At 41.5% G+C, this 24,218-nt stretch overlaps 1 protein-coding gene across 1 annotated transcript in view; it reads left to right on the top strand.

Moving 5' to 3' along the window:
* mav (maverick) overlaps window positions 1–23,854 on the top strand; it is a 113,192-nt gene extending 89,338 nt beyond the window's left edge. Inside the window, exons 2-3 of the mRNA XM_065231513.1 lie at window positions 11,474–11,654; window positions 21,961–23,854. Of these exons, the coding sequence (XP_065087585.1) occupies window positions 11,474–11,654; window positions 21,961–23,114 (1,335 nt within the window). The 3' untranslated portion in view covers window positions 23,115–23,854. The remainder of the gene's footprint in view (window positions 1–11,473; window positions 11,655–21,960) is intronic.
* The last annotated feature ends 364 nt before the right edge of the window (window positions 23,855–24,218 follow it).

Below are 24,218 nucleotides of genomic sequence, written 5' to 3'. Positions count from 1 at the left end.
TGATTGATAGTCCACCTGTCATAAGAAAGTGTGTATTGTGTCGTGTCTTCAAGTGTTGTCTATGTTTTTTTGGGCGCGTAGCTTGGGAATTCCTTTCTTGAAATCGATTAAGAGGATGATCGCTGCGTGGTTTCATTCATAGAAATTCGCGTGGGGAAAAACCTAAACTTACAGTAGACAGTAGAAGGGGTGGAAATGTGAAGGCAGTTTTGAGGTGTGTGTGTTAATTGAGCTCCCGGAAGTAGCGGTGCGATAACGCAGCAGACTCATTGATCTAGTAGTCATGTAATAGTTGGAATCGATTTGAAATATAAATCATCGGGGGTAATCAGAGGAGCCACTTACTGCATTCCTTGCGTGAACAGACACTCACTGATCACTTTACAACCGACAGGCGCTGTTTGCCATTTTAACAACTCTCCACCGGAACTGACTCAAATTCCAGCTTCATCGTCATCATCATCATCATCGACATGGAAACAGTGCGTTCTGGTGCGTATTTTATGAGTTCTCTGTACAGGTAAAATTGTTACCTCGTGGGAGCTGTAGGGCAACATTCAGCTTGCAATTAAATTTACTGCCTACTTCGACGAAAACTAATAAAATGTAAGAGTCGACCGACTCATTAAAATCAATGGGCCAGAGGTGGTCATCGATTTTGTGATTCGTGAACAAGAGTGCATTCACGTGCACGCGGTGGTGCTTAATTAAGATGTGCCCTAGCGTCTGCGTTGTGATTAATTGCCCAGTGCGCCACAAAGTAGCGTTTACAGTTGCAACAGGTATTGGACACAGTAGCGGCGGTTGGTTGAGGGTTTATTAATTTGAGCATCAATCGTTACTAATTGATATCTCCATCGACTTTAGCACGCCCTCCCCTAGAGGAGTTCGGACATGGGCGGGGGTCTCCGGATTTTGTAGGGGCAACGCCGCTGTGTTTTTCCTACTTTGAAATGTAAATCTATATACCTCAGTTCGTTCGTTCGTCCGCGCTTTAGCTTACCTTTTATCTTCTCCCCAACGCACGCACAGTTGTCGGTTCACATATATTTAAGTAAACCGACTTCGCTGCTTCCAATATGGGCAGCTTTTTAAAGGCTGAGCCGCGCGGCTTATTAGGTCTTGTGTGCGATTGCCTCTGTTGAACAAATGCAAGCAATGCAGTGCGAATGCGTTACAAGCTGTACAAATGCCGTAGAATCCCTTCCTCTGTTTGTCTGAAACGTGTGCTGAGACATCATCTTGGTAGCACGGGAAAGGTGTTGCATTATTAATTCGTTTGGGCAGTTCATCTTGGCTCGGCATGTGTCTGTAGTAACGTATAACGTGCAAACAAACAGTAAATAATTGTGCAACAAGTGGCGCTGATTCTGCCAAGCGACCGACGTGTTGAGCCGTCCATCCGCTTGGAGTTATTGATAGCTTGGGTTGAGTAGGTATGTTTCATGGCTACAATCGGATTGGTAAACGTTTTTTTTAGAATGGATAACGATGTGTATATTTCAAATTTGAAAGGAAGGGTTAGTGACACATGTAGGGATAAGGCCTGATAACTGTTCCTACTAATGCTGTTTGCAAGATCTGTGTCCCTAACACGGCCGTATTATTGACATAGAACTACGAGGTTGATTTTGTTGCTAAATTTAATAGTAAGTACAAAATTATTTATTTATAAATTTTATTCTAAAATAAACAAACATTGACTTCAAAGTTTTGAAATCAGGCGAGGGATATTGAACCTTAATTGATTTCAATTTTCAAATTACGAAATTCAGATCCTATCCTAAAGTCTGGAACGCGCAAAAATTGGTCAACTTCAAATTGGTGTATTTCTGTTATAAATGCATAAAAAAAACCTGAAATGCTGCATTTGGAAGTTGAGTGTATATACAATGGAAATTTAATATTAAGAAAAACACTTTAAGTTAATGATTGGAATGAGCTAGACAGATGTGGAATACTTGGGAGCAAAAGAGATAGTATCTCTGATCGAATCGGAAGGTAATCGGAGATCGCCTTTTGATAAGATCTTTTTTTTTTGGTTTCCGGAACGAAGGCCAAGAATGTGTTTTAGGGGCCTATCTGAGGAATCCCAAGTTCTTTCTCGACCACTTTAATCCAACCCCTGGAAGAGGCAGGACTGTGAAGTTTTTGTTAATAGTTTCACGGTGTGTTTGCAGAGGTATTTAAAATGTGAGAAGTGTCTTTAAGTTCAGTGTAATTAATTTTTCGTTAACTTCTTTTTATTGGGTGTAGTTACTATTAAATTAGTTTAGTAGGCTAGTGCGGTACTGTGCGCGATTTAAGTTTCAACAATAAGGTAAATTATCTTCTATCCAGTTTTGCAACAATGCGCTCATCCAGTTGATCAGCCGTTTGACGGCTTTTTGTCAATAGTTTCGTCCCACCTCTCGCTCGGCATACCGCTCCTCCTCGTTATTGCCACTACCCTGACCCAACGCGTCGGCATTAAAGGACCTAACTTCGGCCGGAGTTAGAAGGGAGCTGCGCCGTCTATATCGTGCTCCAGGCGAGCAATTTTCCCACCCACCGGGATTTCACCACGCAACGCAGTTGGTGAAATAGTCAATCGAGACTCGCACCCAATTTGGTGAGTCCATTGTATTCCGTTCAGCGAGCGTCGCAGGGGCGACAGACTACACTCAAAAAATATTAAAATCTAAATAGTATAAAAGCTACGCTAAATCGCAACTCTCCTGACCGACGCATAGCTCGGTATAAAAGGAGAAAATGCAAACTTAGTATAAAAGTCCTGTATAAGGACGCGAGTATAAATTCATGTTATGCTTACTTTGTATTGTTTGACTTTAAGCTTAGGTTGCTTAATCTGGATATATCTGAAGGGTGACACTGATTGTTTGTTTTCTTTACTGTAATGAAAAAAACATTGAAGCGCAACTAATTATTTTTATTTCTTGTGAAAATTACAAAAGATTTGCCTACTGGTTGATGCCATAGAGCTGCTGGGATTTGTTGTTCCTGGAGAAAGTCAATTTGCTCAACCCCGTCGCTGGAACATCTTTTAATTGGCCTTGGGAGGTTTTAGTTGAACTTCGATACAAAATGATGGCAGGTCACATTCATTCATCCAAATGCCCATCTCATTGGTGGAGTGGTTTTCGGTGTGGAACATGACATGGCTATGAGTTTCAACCGATCTTCTGCAGAAGAAAGTGGAACGCGTTGTACCACAGCAGCAGGAAGATGTTCTTGAATCCTTCTTTCTTTTGGCTATAGCACATTAGGTGCGAAGTGATGTCCTTCGATCGGAAGTGCAGATCATCTATAGGGTGTATGGCAGAGAAGCTCTGGGAATTTCTGACAGGGTACGCAGGATCTTCGCGGGACAGACCTAGGAGAGTCACTGTAACGAGAGTTTTATGAGTGTGGCCTTCCGGGTTGACGTAGGTCTTGTTTCTCAGTGCAGGTAGCTTCCGGCAGGATGGCGTGGATCAGCTGCACTCTAACATCACCGTGATGATTTTGGTAAAGACGAAGAAATCCTCCATCTTGACGACATCAGCGACGCACAAGTTTCCGATCCCAACCAGTTCAGCAGATCCTTAAGGGCAAATCAACGCTTCGGCATTAGTCCAATCATCCAGCAACTGCTCCAACTTGCCCTTGGGAACACTACTCAAAGCTTGGGCGATGGCAATTAGGGCCGAATCCCAGTCGACTGCTTCCAGTTCTCCACTCGGGTTGTGCCACATGGAGGCAATCAAACGCTGGTGCTTCAACCCATCACAGGCGATTTTTCTCGAGATTTCTCTTCAATTGTGAATTACCGAAGTTCGACGTTTTGTTTCTCTAACACAGTTCTTCGGAAAACTCCCCGCAAATAATAACCACTACTTTGTCTGAATATTTTGCTTGAATGTTGAAACTCAGTTACTGCTTTGCAAAAAAAAAACACTGAACGAATTTCACGCCGATAGTCGGACTTAGTATAATTTTGAATCAAAATTTAATCGTATCAATGTATAAACGTTGGTCAACCTTAAAATGATTAAATTTTAATCTTTCCTTGTTTAGTAATATTTTTGAGTGTACAATGTCCGCATGCATACATTAAATCTGGATGAAGCACCAGTTATAAATAAATCTGTAACAGATAAATAGTTAGAAAATCTGCACAGATAGGTAGGAAATTTGAGAGAGAGAAAAGAGAAGAATGAGGGTTCCCGAATAAAAATGTTTAGGTTAATAAATTTCTCGTTTTATTAGTTATTTTCTAAATAAATGTTTTTTTTTTTTAATTCTGCTAAATATTTGTGTTGATTGTTAGGTTAGAATTTCCCGTTTAATTAGTGCACTGGTCTGAAGAAGCTTCTCACGTTTCGATCGTTGTTGTAGTTTTTCGTTGTTGGGTTTTACTCCAAGTCGGAATGCTTGGGAATCTCAATCCACCATTTCTGTCCTGAAGCGTGTAGATTTTGTGTTTGGGGAAGAGTTTGACCTGTGATGAGAACAGGTCGCCTAGTGCAATCGCTCCGGTAGAAAGACGGTTTCTGATTAGTTTTCATTCGGTTGGGTTTAGTGTTTTCTTTTGAATCCCAAGCACTTAATATCTACTAGCGCATTCCAATCCTTTGCGTTCGACTGAACTCGCCCTGGGGTTTTGAGTATGCCGGGCATCCGAAACGACAAGTGGTCCTCTATGGAGGTGGTGCTTAAGCCATTTGTTTAAAAACCAATCTACGGAACACCCTAGTAGACCGATTTCGGCTAGCCGAATTTATGCCGGCAACAAAATAAGAAGCTTTGAACTAGCATATAATCCGAAAACATCATAAGCAATAAGAAGACACATTGAATTTGTGATGGCTATATCGAAAATACATTTCAAAAATGATTGTTTGAGTGCCTTTTCCAACAGGTGAAAATATGTAACACATACTATACAAAAACTCTATACGATATCAAGGGCAATATCTTAAGCTACAATATGGAACCAATGTTTCCATTTCGGAAAAAGTGCGAATCCAAACATGCAACCAACGATAAAGGCAAAACGCTTACAAATTTGTAGCCCAATGACACTTATTCTAAAACTTAATACAAATCAAACAAATAACATAAATTAACATAAAACTCGTCTAAAACTACCCTAATTTGTTTGTCGAGACACGTTTAAATCGTAAAAATAGTAACACCGGTTGAATACACGGGACATGCTCCGCAAAGTTCTTGCCGAAAACGAATGCGACCGAAGACGTGTGTTGATGTCCAAAAGACTAGGAAGCGTAGGACTGTCAATTTTGCTTTGCAGAAGATCGCCAACAACCCGAGTAACACAAATTCACAGAATTCTGTTGAGTAAACTGCTACACAACCAAAACTAGTCATACAAAGGTGATATAAACTGTTATAGAACATGTGTTTTGCTTGGGAAAGCACGCTTTTGCCACGTTGCGTCTCGCTTCCAGTAAATCCAGGTTTATAAGCAAACAACGGCTTTGATAACTGGGTAGGTTGAATGAATCTCTCGACCTGAGAAGGACTGAGAGCGAACCGGATGAATTTTCGCTGAATAGCCTCAATGCGATTAATTTCATTCTGGCAATAAGGAGACCAGAGACGAATACTCCAAGATAGGGCGCACAACTGAGCAATATAAAGCATTTAGGCAGTAGACGTCCTTGAACTTTTTTGCAAAGCGAAATAAAAATCCTGTCGCGATGAGCGTTTAGACACAACGTGCGCGACGAGAGCCTTGAAGGTCTATTTTGTATCAACCAGAATTCCCAAGGCCTTGACTGTTGACTCACGTTGTAGATTCACGCCTCCCAAGGCATAGCCAAAATGAAATTGACATCGTTCATATACAGCAAGAATAGAAACGGCCCCAAGTGACTTCCTTAGGGAACACCAGACGAAACCTGAAAGGAGGGCGAAACGTGGTCTCCAATTTTGACGGACATACTTCGGCCTGTTAGGTAGGATCGAAGCCAGGAAAGCAAGTTATTGTTCATTCCCAGTTTGACGAATTTAGCTACTGCGATTTGATGATTAATTTTACCAAACGCTCCGGATAAGTCTGTGTAAATAGCGTCTACTTATTGACCATTTTCTGTTTGGTGGATCACGAACGAAAAGAAGCAAGTCAAATTAGTTGTCGTCGAACGGTTAGGCATAAATCCGTGCTGGTTAAGTGAAATATAGTGTGCGTAGCTCTGAATCAGCTCAAACAGCTTAGAAGTGGCGCTCAACGCAGCTATGTCTTGACAGTTCGAAACAATCCGCTTGCAGTCTTCCCGAGCAAGAGAAAATAACTAATGAAAACCTAATTCTGATCTGATACCAAAATTTGGTATTGACCAGCATGACATAACAGGTAAAATACCAAAGAATAATACTAAAAAGTTACATGCAAAATACTTTGTAAATACCAAAAATTGATATTTGGATACCAAAAGAATACCTTGGTGCTATTGTTTTGGTATTGCATTATCAAAATTTGGTATTGGAATGGTATTGTTGGAACTTTTTTTGGTATTATTGTTTAGTATTTTACCTCTTATGTCAGGCTCATCGAAACCAATTTAAGGTATCGAGATATTCGTTCCTGCTCGGGTTTCTTGAAAACTGAGAAAACATACGACTACTTCCAGCAGTTCGAGAATACACCAGTAGCTATAGATAGGTTGAATATTCTTGGTAGTGGCGTTGCAAGTGCGGGTCGATGTGCTCATTGGTGAAAGCGTTGCTGAATTAAGAACGGAACTGGTCGGCGATGTCAGTGGTGGAGTCAGCTTCGAACAATCCGTTGGTCATCGTAGAGGGCTATCCGGATTACTTCCGTTGGTCATTGACGTAGCGCCAAAAACTTCTGGGGTTTGTTTTGAGGCGGCTTTGCAGATGGTCCTGATATGCGTTTGTGCAAACGATTATTGAATTGGTTGTATTCAGTATTCGCCACCATAGATCTTGTCCTCGTGGAGTCCGTGCGATACTTGCTATGTCGTCTGAGAGCTGCCCGCTTCACAGTCTTAAGCTGCATTTGATCAGTCTGGCTTAGCCGGCCCGGGTCTGGACTTTACGGGAACAAACAGGTCCATGGCATACCACAGGATACCAGATACGGTCGACATCATAATTTTGAAGAACCTCGTCCCAATCGACACGTGCGAGGAAATCGTTCATTCTGTTGTAGTGTGCCGTTCTGAAATCAAACGAAATGCTTTCAGAGGTATCTTGCAAACGCTGCTGTGGACTTACCGGACTTACCTTGAATTCCATCAGTACAGGAGGATGATCCCTGCAGATTTTAACGAGCGGTGATGGAGCTCGCATAACTGTACTGTGCTCGCATAGTTCCGTGTTGACGAAGATCAAGCGTACACACTTCGTTTTTTCTACCAAGCTCGGCTGTGCAAATCTCGGCAGAAATAAGTTTCACTGAGGTTTCAGAAAAAGTGACATTGGATTGCTGAGTCTCGGATAATGCTTAGCTGAATCTCAGCAAACAAATTAGATGTTTGCTGAGATCTCAGTAAAACTTTTTTTGCCTTTAAATAAATCCATGATATCAGAGTTAACAAGTCAATTATGCGTTTGGTACGATACTTTAGTTAATAAGCTACCGAACGAAGTCAATGAGAACGCGTGATATGAACGTTTGCAACCATTTTTTCTTAAAAAAAAAGAAGCGCTCCGACCGAATCAATTTATATCTTCATCCGATAGGCCGAAGTGAATACACTGGCGTTTCAATGCGTTAGCTACGTTTAGATTAGGCAAGTCAAATGATCAACTCAGTTGAACTCAATTGGCTTGAACAGTTGAGCCTGGTTCAATTCGCGTTCAAGTCAGTTGAATTCAACTGACTTGATCAATTGACTTGCCCTGTCTAAACCCGATGTTAGGCCGAGTTTGACGTCAAGAAGCAGACTTAGACTTATGACAATATCTCAACGATAGGTTTCTCCTTATCAAATCTTACGGTACGTACGGAAAGGTAAATAAATTTGGAAGCCATCAGTAATAATAACATTTGGTTTGGTGCTAAGCTGCACTAGATAAAGAAAGACAGCCCAGTGTCAGGCGCGTAGGCAATATGTTATACAGTGACAGCGGGCCCAGCACAGCAAAATAAATTATTTGAGCCCGGGACATGCTGTCTACTGTCAAACACTGCTGTTGGTATAGGCCTTGTCACTGGCCTGAAGAAAGACTAAGTGCGGGTTGTGCTTAATAGGCCGGAAGTGGGGTAGTTAACCCTATTGTTTTCATTTTTAATTCCACTCATCTGTCTGAGTCCAGCGGGGCTATACGCATAAGAAGCTTTCGTGATGCCAAGCTAATCGAGGATTGTGATATAATCGGGTAGAGGGAACTATGAGGACTACGCTGCCAAGAGATCCAGCTCAAGTTGAAATCGCCTAGGATGATGACTGCGAAACCACCCTGCTAAGCGAATCGATATGCTTTTTTGTAATTGCGACCCATATTTGCTCAACCGCCGATTTAAAACTCGAGCGAACAGCCAGTAAAAACCCCACGTATTCGAAGTCAACCGGTCTTGTCGGTAAACGGGATATGAGTCGTCAAACAACTGATTCGTTGAGGTATTTCCATAAAGCCAGGATTCGAAAAGTGCGTAAACATCATAGAAACCGTCGCTGAAGGCCAGTTCGTACTCGGCGAGAGAGCTGTTGATCCCACCCACTACCGCGATAAACTTTCCCTGTAGTATAGCTTGATCGGAGTTGTAGAAGGATAATGCTATATTGCTTGCCTGCTTTGTTCCCATAAACACGGTTCTAATCTATGTTAATCGATTACAATTCCGGAGAACTTCGAGGTTAGGGCGTAATTGCTTTTTGTAAACAAACACGTCAATCACCAATTTCCCGTAGATTAAAGCTCAACCTAAAAAACAAACACCAGAATCAGGTAGATGAATTATAACTCTATCATTTGGTATAGTTTTTTTTTTTTTAGATTGAGCTGTTATTCGCGAGAAATCAGCGATTGATGTGTTTGTTTACAAAAGCAACTTCGCCCAAATCTCAAAGTTCTCCGGAATTGGTCTTCAAGTTAGGCAGACACATTTCGCTGAAGCCACCGTCTGATCCACCAAGAATCCAGACACTTTATTTATTCTATAGCAGCGCCTCTAGTGGAATGTTTCGATAGCGATTTGTTTTGAAAGTACACGTGTTTCAGTGGTGAAAGTTTCGTCTCGATACGTGAAGTATTAAAAAATTTGTACTAGTTGTAGTTGTAGATGGAAGGCGAGAAAAGAAAGTTGATCCTGCACACCGTTTTGTTGGTCATGAAAAGCTTGGTTTTGAGTCCACAGCTGCAATTCCTTGCCAGAACATCAGTTTCCGGGCGAATTTATCGGCGAAAACAAATTTGAATTTCCTGGGAACATCACCCCGTGCTGTGGCCAGGTAAAACTTTTGTCCTGCCTGAAATCCATCTTCACATAGGTTTCGTCGTCCATGAGAAGGCATCCTCTGTACTTCGTCAGAACCCGGTCGTACAACTTCCGGGCACGTGTTCTGGCAACTAGATTCAGCTTCATCGTCCTGTTTGGTTGCTCGGAGGCACGGAATGAACGGTAGTGAGCTCGCAGACGGATCCTCCGGACGGTACTACCGTACTACGGCTGGCACCGTATCTTTTGGCGATATTCCGATCCGAGATTCCTGGGTTTCTCTTGATCAACCTCAACACCTTCCATTTCAGCTGCCGATCCATAGTTCCAGCACAACGTTTGCTTTGAACCTTCCGGGCCATACTCTTGCGATTACGGAACCGTTTGAGAACATCTCCTACGGTAGAAGCGGGACATTTTCGAGGTGGGTGTGCAGGATAAATTTTCTTTTCTCGCCAACTTTTTTAATACTGCTCGCATCGAGACGAAACTTTCACCACTTAAAATAAAATAAATCGCTGTCAAAACATCCCAAATTCAACCACTAGAGGCGCTGCTATAGAGTATATAAAATGTCCGGTTTCTAAGTGGACCATACTTTAGCGCGTAGTTCTCCCTGGTTTCCCGATTGAGTGCCTAGTCTGTTGCATGTTGTATCGATGAAGAATGTCTCGTTTCTGCACTCGTCTTCACTCAAGATGTCTACCATCGCTAGCCTTCGGCTACATTCTTACGATCGCTTCATAAAACGATAACAGCAAGAAAGAGAAAGGGTGAGCCTTTCAAACACACCCAACGAACGCATCCGAACGGCAGCATGTATGCATCCTCGCATTGACAAGTCGAGTTGCATCATAATGGTGGAAAAGCCAATCCAAACAAAAATCAAACCTCCACGTTGACATCCATGTTGCAAAAAAAAACGAAAGACGCGACACCTCTCCTCGTCACCTGCACCAGCGAGACATAAGAAGTGCACCGTCAATGTACAGAAGGGTGCTGTGCTGACTGATGATGATAGGAAGCGCAAGTACTGTTAAAATATTTACATTCATTCACATCCGAGCTTTTCTCTCCGATCGTTTACCTGCACTTGGAAGACATCATGATGTAAGATATAGGGAAGACGGTTGTAAAAAATCTCTTCTCATTCCTCAGACGGACGGCACCAATGTACTCAACCAGCTTTTCGATAACGTAGATGATCCCCCGCGGGGGTTCTGGTGCACTGTGGTGTCGTCGGTTGTTAGAAGGGGAAGCAATTAGCCTTCTTGTACGGTTGATTACCTCCCATAGCTACATACCTTTTTTCGGTGAAAGTGATACGGATTCGACTGCACTCCTATCGGTGTCCACATCGTTTTACAAAACTCCTCAGGTATATTAGAAAATTGAGTTCAAAAATATTGACATTGTATAGTCGCAAACCAACAATGAAATCCTATAAACAAACGAATGACTCTTTCCTGAAGATCAAGTAAAGAGTGAAGAATCTAGCCATCTGTGGTCAGCTCTCATTTAAAAACATTATTGACGTCGGTGAAACCAACAAGCATACACAATTACCAATAATTTCTGCTAATTTAATCACTATCAACCACTCACTCGATAGTGACTTACAAAAACGGCTAAACGATAAGCAGAAGATTTTATATTCATAAAAAAAAAACGCATAAAACGCTGTGAATTAACCGGTTTGAGCCACTTGTACTGGGTTATCCGCATACATTTCGATCGTTTCGGATCCGATAGTAAACATCGATTCGCGATCAATCCGGTTGCCAAGTGCTTCAGGACTTTTAAAAAATGCAGAATTCTCTAAGTGATTAGCATAAAACCATGCGACACACGTCGTTCCAATGGAGACCTCTTTTCTTCGAAGATAAAAACACACGCACACACACATGAGCGCGGAGAACATTAGCAACTGACAATGTCAACTGCGTGACTTTCAATCTAAATAATATATTCAAAATGTCACACGCTATTTGATAAAACAGCATTAAATGATACTGATGTTTTGTTTTCTACTCTTGTTCTTCTTTTCACGTAACACACCACCAGATGAACGTCAGTCAGCACGAATATGAAACCAAATATCGAGAGTACCTGGAACGAATCAATCGGCGCAGCAGCCTCCGGCGGTTGCTGGGCCAACAACAACTAGAAGATTTTGAGACTGATGACGACTACGACGAGGCTGGACTGTTGGAGCAGCGCTTTCTCTACAGTTTCCCGAATTCAGGTGAGAGATTAATGGGGGTTACCACGTAGAACGTACCGCATTGTAGGAATCAACCGTTCTTTCAAGAAATGTTCTAGACGGAAGATCGGTCGGAAAAAAAAAACTGAAAATTGAGTCGAGTCGACTCAATTTCGTCAAATATGGATTAATCAAAAGTGAGTTGAAAAAACTGGACTGGAACCGGAAAAACTTTCGGAATTCACGCGGTTTGTTTTAAGCGGATTCCGACATTTACGCGGAATTTGCATTATTAAGGTGCAAATCAGATTGGATTTAGCCTTTGTATGTATAAGTATGCAATAATGATTTGAACGTTTGTATTGGTTTTGGTACAGGAATACCAATACATATAGTACATTAGTGTTTATCTTTGTAAAGGGGGGAAGTATTGTAATTTTGCAGTTTTAAGTTTAACTATAAGATTTTCTAAAAAATTCATGGCGAGTGTAAAATTCAGATTCAAATAAATTCATACATGTAAGGAGTCATGTACTTATTACGTAAGGGTTTATCGGGGGAATTGAGTTAAGCATTTTCTTATTTTTCGAAATTGCGTTATTTACTTATTTTTTTCTGTCGATCTTGTTTTCCGTACTGAGTACCAATGCAGGGCTGGTAGTGAGTATGTGATTCAATAGTAGTGACTTTAGTGACTAAAATAACGAAAATAGTGACTAAATAGTGACTTTTAAACAATAAAAAAGTGACCAATAGTGACATTGATTGATCAGAAAGACATGGTTTCAATCTTCCGTTGATTGCGATTGCCACTTCGAGAAATTTTATAAACTCACAAAACAATCATTCGCATTTTTCATGTTTCTTACTCGAAGGCTAGTTCATCACGACAATCCGACAAAAAAAAACTTGTACTCAAGTCGGACTAATCCTCTGCTGACACGTGCGCGCATATTTACACAGATATTTTCCAATACACTGGAACCTTCATTTACGAACCAAACCCAAGGGGTTGGTAACTCGGCACAGTGTGCGCCAAAAATACAGATGGCCTGGGGCACTTTCATTAGCACCCATGGTTAGAAATTTTCATTATTTTTAAACTTACTGGCACCACTGTACTATATCTGCGCCTGCTCTGTGCACTGAGGCAAATAGACTTAAGAATTTCATAAGACTCGACTTATGAACGACAAATATGAATTTCATAAACGCGACTTATGAAAGATTTTCATCTAACATAACGTAGCTCTTATACTCCTTTAGCCATTCCATTTTCTTAAGCGATGAAAGACGAGTGGTCAACACACGAACTCCGTAATCTCAACGACCATGGTTCGGTTCCAGTCTGCTGCGATTTATTATTTTTTTTATCAACATTATTTTTCATAAGGCAAATCAATGAAATTCATACTGATTTCTTGTGGCTAAAATTCATAAGTGTTTCTTATGGAATTCTTACGTTCTTTTGCCTGCGTGTGCATGTGTCAAAATGTTAATCATTGTTGTTGACACAATCCAATTTTTGGTTTCATAATTTCAACCGTGAATTTCAGGCAGTTCTGCCATGGATTCCCTCACAGCGCACATATTTTCAAAACATTAGCTTCATAACCGGTCAAAAGTCAACGCGGTATGCTTGCGGGATTAGCGAGGTCATCAAGGCGATGACCGTTGCCAAGAACAACTGTAATCTGGGAGTGATACTGGAATGCTTCCAGATGGTGCTAGAGTCGCTACCAGAAGACTTCGAGATCGGAGAACCTCCACTCAAGTCGATCCTTCTGTTCAAGGATCTGGTGTCGATCAGATCTGATCAGTTTTATCAGTGGTCGTTTACCATGTTTGATTCCGCCTCGGATTCCGTAACGCCATAACGCCAACCGACATTCAGTTCCATGATTCGTTCCTCATCGTAACTGACTTCGATGACCACTCGGACTATGTTCGGAGGTAGAATCTTCACCGGTGTTTGCTTTCCTACCATCGACATCGCCTCAGCTTTTACAGGTGTTCCGGCACTGCTCTTCGCCAGAGACATCATACTTCTCTCCATTTGTCCGATCATTGGACTGACTGACCGTGTGGACATATTAAACCCCACCTCCACCAGGGAAGTCTGGTTCCGGTTGAAACTCCCACTAGAACGCTGGCGACGCATCTTTGACTGAGTCGATGGCTTTTGGGAGAAACTCTTCCCGGGATCGTTCATTAGAATCTGAACAGCATCTAGACCAGTTTCCCCTGATGATGCACGCTCGCTTCGTCTACTTACCACCGTCACCTGTGCTTCATCCGAGTCCTCATCATACTCCAATCCAGTAGAAGTTATTATCCTGTCGGAAATCGGAAGTTCTCGCTCGGAGCTCCGCTTCGGTGGCCGATACCTCGGCCGAGACCGTTGCTTATTAGGTGTAGTCCTTTTCCGAGAAAATTTTGGAGCAACTAACTGAGAGTCACGACAGTTAGGATCTGGGATAGGATTCCACTACTAAGTAGTCTGGTTGATTTGTTTGTTCAAAACAAAACATGTGAACTGACAAATTAACCGGCTGCGAGGGGGGCGACACATCTAAATCTCAATTCTAGATGCTCAAAAAATCTCGCACTAGCGAATCAATCTTCGAAAAATCTTCTTTTTGCAGGAAATCTTCAGAATCGCCATCAATCTTCTTTCCATCTACTCAGCGTGTTCGCAGCTAACCACAGCAAAACACGATTTTTCCTGCATCGTAGATAGAGTCACCCCCCTCGCCGGGCTGCCAAACATACCATTATACAAACAAAAAAATCAGTCTGATGACACTCTCGGCACTGCAAAGCTGCGGCACACGTGAGGCACACTGAAAAAAAATGGCGCTAAATAGGTGTATAAAGTGATCACCCCCTGACCAAACCGGGGGTTCGTATATCGAATTAGTGAGTTATTTGAGATTTACTTCGTAAAAGAATGGTTTTGAAAATAATATAACCCCACAATATTGGTAATTTTGGAATCGGAGTGACCTGTAGGAACCGGAAATCCATTTCTGACGCCATGGGTATTTTTAGAATCGGTGTGACGTGTAGGGACCGAAAATCCATGTCTGACGCCAGTTTGATATCCAAGATGGCGGTTTCCGGTTAGAGAAAAGCCTCGAGAAAAACTGTGATATACTGTCAAATACCAAACAATATGAGTATTTTTGAAAACTGGGTGACGTGTAGGGACCAAAAATCTATGTCTGACGCCATTTTGAAATACAAAATGACCACTTCAGGATAAAGAACAACTTGGAAATTCTCTCAAATTCCCCACAATATGGGTATTCTTGGAATCGTGCTTACGTGTAGGGACTAGAAATCCATGTCTGACGCCATTTTGATATCCAAGATGGCATCTTCCGGTTAGAGAAAAACAGAAAAATACTGTCAAATACCCAACAATATAAGTTTTTTTTAATCTGGGTGACGTGTTAAATAAAAACTGGGAAATACTGCCTAATTACCCACAATATGGGTATTTTTGGAACCAGGGTGACGTGTAGGGACCGGAAACCCGTCTGACGCCATTTTAGAATGCAAGATGGTGGCTTCCGATTAGAGAAAAACTCGGAAATACTGTGAAATACCCCACAGTATAGATAATTTTGGAATCGGGGTGACGTGTAAGGACCGAAAAGCCATGTCGGACCGAGGAGGGCGACTCTATCTACGCTGCAGGAAAGGTTGTGTTGTGCTGTGGCTAGCTGCTCGCACGCTGAGTAGATAGAAAGAAGATTGATGACGATTCTGAAGATTTCCTGCAAAAAGATGATGCGCGATGCAAGTATATGCGAGAAATGCCCCCTCGTGTCGGACGCCATTTTGAAATAAAAGATGGCGGCTTCCGGTTAGAGAAAAACTGGGATATACTGCCAAATTGCCCAAAATATGGATATTTTTGGAATCGGGGTGAAGTGTAGGGACCGGAGACCCATGTCTGAATAAATTTTGAAAATCAAGATGGTGGCTTCCGGTTGTATACATACTGAAAAATACTATCAAATTGCCCTCAATATGGATATTTTTGAAATCAAGGTGACGCGTAGGAACAGGAAATCTATGTGACGCCATTTTGAGAACCAATAACTTCTTTAAGTTCTATAACTCGATATCGAGTTAGTGGACATTGAGTTGAGGAGAGTTGACTGTATTTACAAGATTTTCTCTAATAGGAAGCCACCATCTGGAATTTCAAAATGGCGTCAGACATATATTTCCGCAGTCTACACGTCACCCCGATTCCAAAATTATCTATATTGTGGGGTATTTCCGAAGGGGACGAAAGTCCCAGATTTAATCAAATGTTGCAAAAACTACACAGCAAAAAAAAAATGTAATATCGATCAACGTAATTCAAGCTGATGTATGAAATAATGATGTAATAGCAAAAAGCAGATACAATATTACATCAATGGATGTAATTTTGTTCGCAAAATCGATGTACATCGTACAATGTGATATTACACAACCGATGGATTGACCTGGTTGCAGCAGTTTCGATGTAATATTCAACAACTTTTTTTGCTGTGTAACTCTAAAGTTCGATGAATCGATTCATAGTCGGACAAATCCATTTTATCGATTATATCCGATATCTTCGAGCTTAAATCTCTAAAAACGGATAATATCTGTTTGTATCGTTCACATCTCTGTTATCGGATCACATCTCTATAATTATCATGACAAGTAACGGTGACACCCGTTTGTTTATAACGAAGGGACATCGCGAAAGCCGGTGCCGGTGGTGTAGTGGAAAGCGTGACTGCTTTCTTACCCCAGTGGGTCTGGGTTCAATCCCAGCCGAGGTCGGTGGGATTTTTCTCAGGCATAAAAATCTCTGGTCACGTCTTCCTTCAGAAAGGAAGTAAAGCCATAGAGGTAACTCTAAGACCAGAAGCTCCCGAAGAAACGTGCTCAACTTTTTGGCTCAGCTCTGGTACTATCTTCGGTCCCAAGCTATTCGATGCACCCCTCGAAACATAGGAAAATCCACGAACCCCTCATTTTGTCTGTCAAACTTTCATACACTTAAAAAAAATCACACGTTACCTTTATGTGTTCCACACTTCGATTTGCGCAAATAGCGAAACACATCCATTTCATGTGTGAAACTGATAATAAAAATTATTCCCGACCACTATAAGTTCAATTGTGATACACTTGGATTTCACGTGTCTCACATTTTGTTATCGACAGTCTGACACTTAATCATCAAATTTCCTTCATTCAAAAGCATATTTTCGAATATAGCTGGCTCGTGTTGCTTACTTTTGATAAGGGATCAAAACTTATCCCAGCAATATTGCATTTCATTTAATGATTATTTTTTCATTATTAATTCATAAAAGATAATAAAAAACACTGCAGCTCTCTCCAATCACATCACTACACCAGGAGATTATTCTCAGTCATTAAATAGGATTTACTCACCATTCCTGATCAGTTTTCTGTTGGAAAGATGATCCAGCCAATGGCTGAAAATCTCTCTAATGAAGCCAAAAATAAAGTTTTCTTTCAGATAGAACTGACCAACTACTTCACACCTGCTGACAAATTGATTGCTACTGGGAAAAGTAATTATTGTCAGTAAATTAAACCGTAAATTAATATTGTGGGGTACCTGTAAACTCTCGTAAGGGTCATAACTTTAGCAGTAACATACATTAGCATTGATTGTTACTTTGTTTAATACTTTGTTCGACACTCGTCCTGCTACTGATGAGATCCATGTACCATACACGTTAAATACGATAGTAGAAAACAGTAGCGCAGATCCTATACTGAGATCCCATGAATTTCAATAACTAACCACACGAAATTATGGTGTGATTTGTTTTGATTTCACCGACAGCTGGGACATATAATTGCAAACAACATTGATCCCATGAAATGCGAATGAAATCCACATTATATCATGGTGACTGGCAATTGGCAAAATTCATATTTGAAAACACATGAATGGAACGTGTGGGTTTTTTTCAGTGTAGTTCATCAAAACAAACATAGTGCAGTACTAGAATGTTGACTAGAATAGGGTACGTTAATCGATTTGCTTGGGACCAATAGGATAGTCAAGTAGTGAGCCAATTTAAAATCGTTAGTTTCCACCGGTTGGTAAAGCCGTTGGTCCCGGCCTATCTGTGTTTGAATCGAGCGGGGCGACTCTATCTACGATGCAGGAACATTGTGTTTTGCTGTGGTTAGCTGCATGCACACTGAGTAGATAGAAAGAAGATTGATGACAATTCTAAAGATTTCCAGCATAAAAATGATGTGAGATGCAAGTAGATGGGAGAAATGATTGAAGATTTTTCGAAGATTGATTCGCTAGTGTGAGATTTGTTGAGCATCTAGAATTGAGATTTAGATGTGTCGCCCCCTGCCTTCCTGCACATTCGATTGCCGTCAATGGATGGCAATCGATGTCCGTCGGCGATTGGCACTAGATTGCAGAAGAGAGACCGACGTTAAATAAAGGAAAGAAGAACATAGCGAAATCTCGACCAACAATACAAAAAGGCAAATAAGCTTTTGTAATCAAACTTTTATTGTTCTTTCCTCGTAAACCGTTGTCTTGCCAATCCAACAACACCATCAGGTAGGGGAATTTTTTTGCTATTCGATAGTGGTGTTCGATTGGTTAGGTGAGCTTCGGTATGCGAGATACAGTCCTTACAATTTGTTTGATCCGCCCTTCTGTATTGTTGGTCGAGTTCGAAAATCTTTTCTTTAAAAAAAAGCTATGGATAGAGCTGGAGGTAGTGCGTAACAGCTTTTGTAAACAATGACTTCTATCGATGATTGCTAGGAATTCAAGGCATGCCCCCACACAATCCAACATAACCATCATGTAAAGGAAGTCTTCTACTTAAAAAAGAGGAACTGCATTCATCTTTGCCTTGGGTATACTCGCTTCGAGATCACGGAATACGATTTGGACAACCCTGGCATCCGGTGAACATAAGCACCGACACGGCATCTATGGTTTGTTCATGTTTGGCTATCAATGCCGGTAGTCAATTAGGTCACCAACCCTCCGTGCAGATATTTTCGTTGCTTCCACAGAGTTGGAACTTGAAGCTTGAAACAATCACAAAAGCACACGGTAAGAAAAAAGTACCCAACGGCCAGTTCACTTTTACTTACTTTTGACTAGTTTGTCTCCTTTTCTCCTTCTAATGTTGTCAAAAACGAAGGAGCAAAACCACCCAATAGGGGTAGTAAAGTGTGGGAACCCAACGTTGAGTATAATCATATTTACCTACTGTTGGGTACAACTAACTTACTTTTGGTTAAAAAGCCAGTGGAAAATTCCATACGAACTGCACATAAGTAAATGAAAATTACTTTGACCTGCTTTACCTACTTTTGGGTTCCTGCACTATAGTGCCGAGATGAGTGAAAAGAACTTAATTTTGGGTACTTTTTTCTAACCGTGCAGGTGCTCAGGAAGTGACAGTTCACATCACGCTACACACTAAAAATAATATCAGCATAATGCTCGATAATTATAACACATTCAAGATTATCGATGAATAGTGGATGAAATCGGATAATATCGAAAGGCACGCGTTAATTCATAACGAATCGAATTCATCCAAAACAAAATCGAGAAAATTAAGCAAACTTTATTGAAATTCGTTAAAAGAAATGTAGAACACATTATTTTCGTCCCCCTCGGGTATTTCACAGTATTTCCGAGTTTTTCTCTAATCGGAAGCCACCATCTTGAATTTTAAAATGGCGTCAGACATGGAATTCCATAGGCCATAATTGGAACACACCATAATAGAAACGTATAGCAATAACTGGTACACCTACCCTATGGCATTCACATTGTTTTGACTCCTTTACTGCTGTTTTGGGTTTTTTTTTATAAATGCTGATGTCGTGTGAAATGGTTTGATTTATTTACTTACCTTGGCTTCTTCTTATTCTTCACTCAAAAAATTCCACACGCCACTTGTCTCACACTTAATTTTGCGCTTATTGTGCCTTTGGTTTGTTTTTTTCCGTCGATCTTGTTTTCCGTGCTGAGCACCAATGCTACCGACGTGCCAGGAAGGCAGCTCCCACACCTGGACCCTAAATATCGATCCATCAACTCATGAACCGGGGACCAACGGCTTTACTTCCCATCCGAAGGAAGGCGTGATCAGAGATGTTATGCCTCAGAACATCCCGGCGGCGCCGGCTGGGATTGGACCCAGGCCTGCTGGGGTGAGAGATAATCACGCTTACCACTACACCACCGGCGCCGTTGTGCGCTTATTGTGAAACACATCCATTTCATGTAACGGCGCCGGTGGTGTAGTGGTAAGCGTGATTACCTCTCACCCCAGCAGGCCTGGGTTCAATCCCAGTCGGCGCCGCCGGGATGTTCTGAGGCATAACATCTCTGATCACGCCTTCCTTCGGATGGGAAGTAAAGCCGTTGGTCCCCGGTTCATGAGTTGATGGGTCGATAGGTAGGGTCCAGGTAAGGGTAAGGTTTAGTGGGTCGGGAGTGAAATTCTCCCATCCCCACACCCTGAGTTCCTTCTCAGGTGTCTGTGAGCAGATTCCCCCCTGTATAAAAAAAAAAAAAAAAAAAAAAAGGTGTGGGAGCTGCCTTCCTGGCACGTCGGTAGCATTGGTGCTCAGCACGGAAAACAAGATCGACGAAAAAAACAAACCAAATGAAAAAAAAAAAAAAAAAAAAAAAAAAAAAATCCATTTCATGTGTGAATCTTATGCTATGAACCATGCCTGAACACTATGGATTTGAATTGTGACACACTTGGATTCTATGTGTCTCATATGGTGATATCAATAGCTTTGCACACCATAGTTCAATATTCTACAATATTCTACTTTATCGACTTCTACTTTACCGACTCTAAAAATTGAAACGACAAATATATAATCAAAACTGCCAGACGCCAGAGCTTTCACATATCTTTTTAATGGGTCTGATTTGGGATTCGATCATGGACTGTTGGGGTGTGCTGCTGCCGGAGTCTTCGTTCTATCTCACTGTGCCAGGGTTGTTCTCATATATGAGGCGGGTTAATAGGATAAAGTCACAACTCTTGTTTTCGATTTTTACCTTTCTGAGCAAGCAATTCACATCGTATTGAAATGCAAAACACTTTAAATCCATCTGTTTTGAACAGTAGCTTGATTCAATGTGCAATACACTTGAATAGAAAGTGAAAATTTTTCAACATTTCAAAGTTTGAAACACTCTAAATTAACGTGTATAACACATCGAACCAAGGTGAAATACACTTAAAGTAAATGTGATTCTGCATTTAAAAAATCAAGTGTTTAAACACTTCGATCAAACGTGTGAAATTTTTTGAGTGTTCTTCTTCGCATTTCAAGCCTATTGCATATCGCATATTAGCTTATTGCGTGCTCTCAACTTAGTGTTCCAGATGCACTTCCCACAGTTATTAATTGAGAGCTTTCGATGCCTGTACCATTTTTGCATTGGTATAATTGTATGGCAAGTCCAATCATACTTCTCTATGCCCAGGGAAGTCGAGAAATTTTCCAACCCGGAAAATTCCTAGACCGGGACCGGGAATTGAACCCAGCCACCTCCAGCATGGTCTTGCTTTGTAGCTGCGCCTTTACCGACTGAGCTAAGGGAGGCCCCTGACCTAAATAGTAATTTCAAACCATGAAAGCGCTTGAAGAAATAAAAGTAGCTAAATTTCCAGTTAAGACTAAATTGCATAAAATAAAGAAGAACAGCATACGGAAAAGGCAGAACCAGAGGTGGCAACAGATACATTTTATGCAAAACCATCGTCCAGAGCAAAACAAAACAGCCAGCACTCGGGTGGTCGTGTATAACTACATTTCAAGCAAACGGCGGAGATAGAGAATAGGAAAAATGACGCAACCGATTCTTTTTCAAACAGTTTATAATAATGAAATTTTGGCTGCAGGCTTGCGTGTGACAGTAAATTATCAACTCCCTTATTTATGTATAATTATAACATCTATGCTCATCAGTGCTTAGTATCCATATCTTTTAATTCAATGCTATAAACATCAAATAAATGCAATAATTAGCGAGAAATCAGCAACATTCTACATGACATAAATTTATGTCGCGCGCCGCTTCTTTATGTGAAAATTTCACGACGTTTCTTCCGCTTGCCAGTTTGTTTTTGTGTGTCTTCGTCATTGCGAAAAGTATCAAGTGTTATGAAAAAAATTTAAAGCCCAGTACTCGTGCCACCAGTGGGCAGAACTACACATTATGAATATTCCGAATATCTATCTTGCAAACAAATCTGTAACCAACCATTGTTTTCCATGTTTCTTCCAGATCCCAAGCTGAATCACCAGAATCTACGGCGCAAGCGATCTCTGAACAACAACTACGATCTGGTCTATATCCGGTTCGATATACCAACCAGAAACGCAACCACCGGTGAACTCGCCGGTCTAACTTCGCCCTCCATGCACAACGATCCATCCAGCAGTGGCAGTCAGCATCATCAGCACCAGCGGCACCATCAGTCGGAGCTTCCGCCAATCTCACCGGAGAACATTGAAGAATCATCACTAAACATAATGTTAACCAGAAGACAAAACAGCGAGCACAGCACAATTACGAACAGTAAACATCAACAACAGCCATCAGCAATTGCCGCCGAGGAGCATAACCCAGTGCATCACCGTCGGCGCGGAGGCAGAGTCAAATTCAAGCACAACAACCAAAACAACGGCATTGGGGGTGACGCGTCGTCGGTCGGTGCCAATACCGGGCACCAGCGGGCAGGGAAAAGTGTCAATTTACACATCTACCAACTGGTTGAACCCTACGAGCGACACTGGCTGACATCGAAAACGATCGGCGTGTCGGACCTTACGCTCAACGACAAAAAGTGGTTCCAATTACCACTGGACGAAGCCGTGCGCACGTGGCTCGATGGATCGCGCAAGAATCTCGGATTAGAAATCTACTGTGAAAATTGCTACAACAATGGCATCTTTGTCATCCACGATTCGTCTCCGTTCTTCAGCAGCTACGAAGAGACGCCGGTGCTCAACGTGGTGGGAAAGCTCGTGCAGCGTGAAAAGCGCTCCAAGGTACATCAGCGCTACAAGCCAACCATGCGTGACTACCTCTCGCCGCCCAAATCGACCTCCTGCACACCGAACAACAAACGCTGCTGCCGCCATCCACTACTGGTGGACTTCCGCGACATCGAAGGGTTCGACTTCATCATCCAACCCAAATTGTTCGATGCTGGCTTCTGTCGGGGTCGGTGTCCGTCGAAGTTCAATCCCGCTAGTCACCATGCACTGATCCAAAGCTTGCTGCACGAGCACGTCAAGTATGACGTCCCAAAACCGTGCTGTGCTCCGTCCCGATTGGATCACATTGACGTCCTGCATGCCGATCCAAAGAATCCTCAACGACTGAAGGTTTCCACCTGGAGTAACATGCGAGTCACCGAGTGCGCCTGCTCGTGATTCGCCTGCGCGGCCGGCGACGCCAACGATGACGACCAGGTTTTGCATTTATTCTGGGCCGTGAACCAATACAGTACGAACTACCAGAAAACCGATAGTATTATTTATTATCAGCGACATAGAATTTACTAGGAAAACAAACAAAACAAGCCATTGAAAGCCAAAACTCATCATACCGAAAGCAGCCGAAACTAGCGAGAGATCTTCCCGAAGTTTTTATTTAGCATCGAGGTGCAACAGAGAAGAAGGTTGTACCAGGTTGTTGCGAGTATCAAAGTTCCCTGAATGTAGTCTAGCTGCTAAACATTGCATCGAAAGTATTTATAAATTATTTATTTTATAGAAATCGTTAAGTTCTCGAGACTCGAAAACTCAGCCGCAAGCCAAAGGATACAGATTACGTAATTGGCTGATTAGGATAATTTTCCGACAAGTTTGTGTAGGCATTTTTTTTTTTCAGTGTGATCCTCCATACTGAGTTGTAAAATATTGCGAGCCGACCTATATTGTGTACAATTTTAATTTATTGATCCTTCCGTGTTGTATAGATTGTTCTTGCTTAAGTGATCGTTGTAGAGAGTATTTATGTGCAAAATTGTGGAAGTATATTTTTTGTACCTTTTTTATCGATGCAAAACAACAAGGTGGAAATTACTTATTATACCATGCCATCCCAAGTAACTGAAACGAGAGAAAACTTTAAAATAAACACTGTTTGTAGATCTAGACATAATCTAGCGAGGAAACGCAGAGTAGAAAACGATGTAGGTTTTGTTTTTCACAGTATATATCCGAACACTGCCTAATTGGAATGCATACAGTTTTTGATGGGGCTGCCCGAATGCATTTTTTTTCTAACTCTCAGGTAGAATGACTCAACAATAAATCAACACTTCAATGGAATAGTAAAGCCTTTTGAAGCAGTGTAGAGGTTTTCACCGGCAAAAGAGGACCGCAATTGGGTTCTTTAATTTTGAAAAAATATATCGTCTAAAAGGGCTTCGTTTTCTGAGCACAACGATATTTTTTTCGAAACCGTAGACTTCCATCTCGATTTTTAAATCAAAATATATAAAGCAAAACATCCACTTCACTGTTTGACAC

Source organism: Ochlerotatus camptorhynchus, unplaced genomic scaffold (genome assembly GCF_037179485.1).
Source record: "Ochlerotatus camptorhynchus isolate MF236.1 unplaced genomic scaffold, CSIRO-AGI_Acam_v1.1 ptg000357l, whole genome shotgun sequence".
NCBI classification, from domain to species: Eukaryota; Metazoa; Arthropoda; class Insecta; order Diptera; family Culicidae; genus Ochlerotatus; species Ochlerotatus camptorhynchus.
This window is presented reverse-complemented; position numbering and strand designations above follow the sequence as displayed.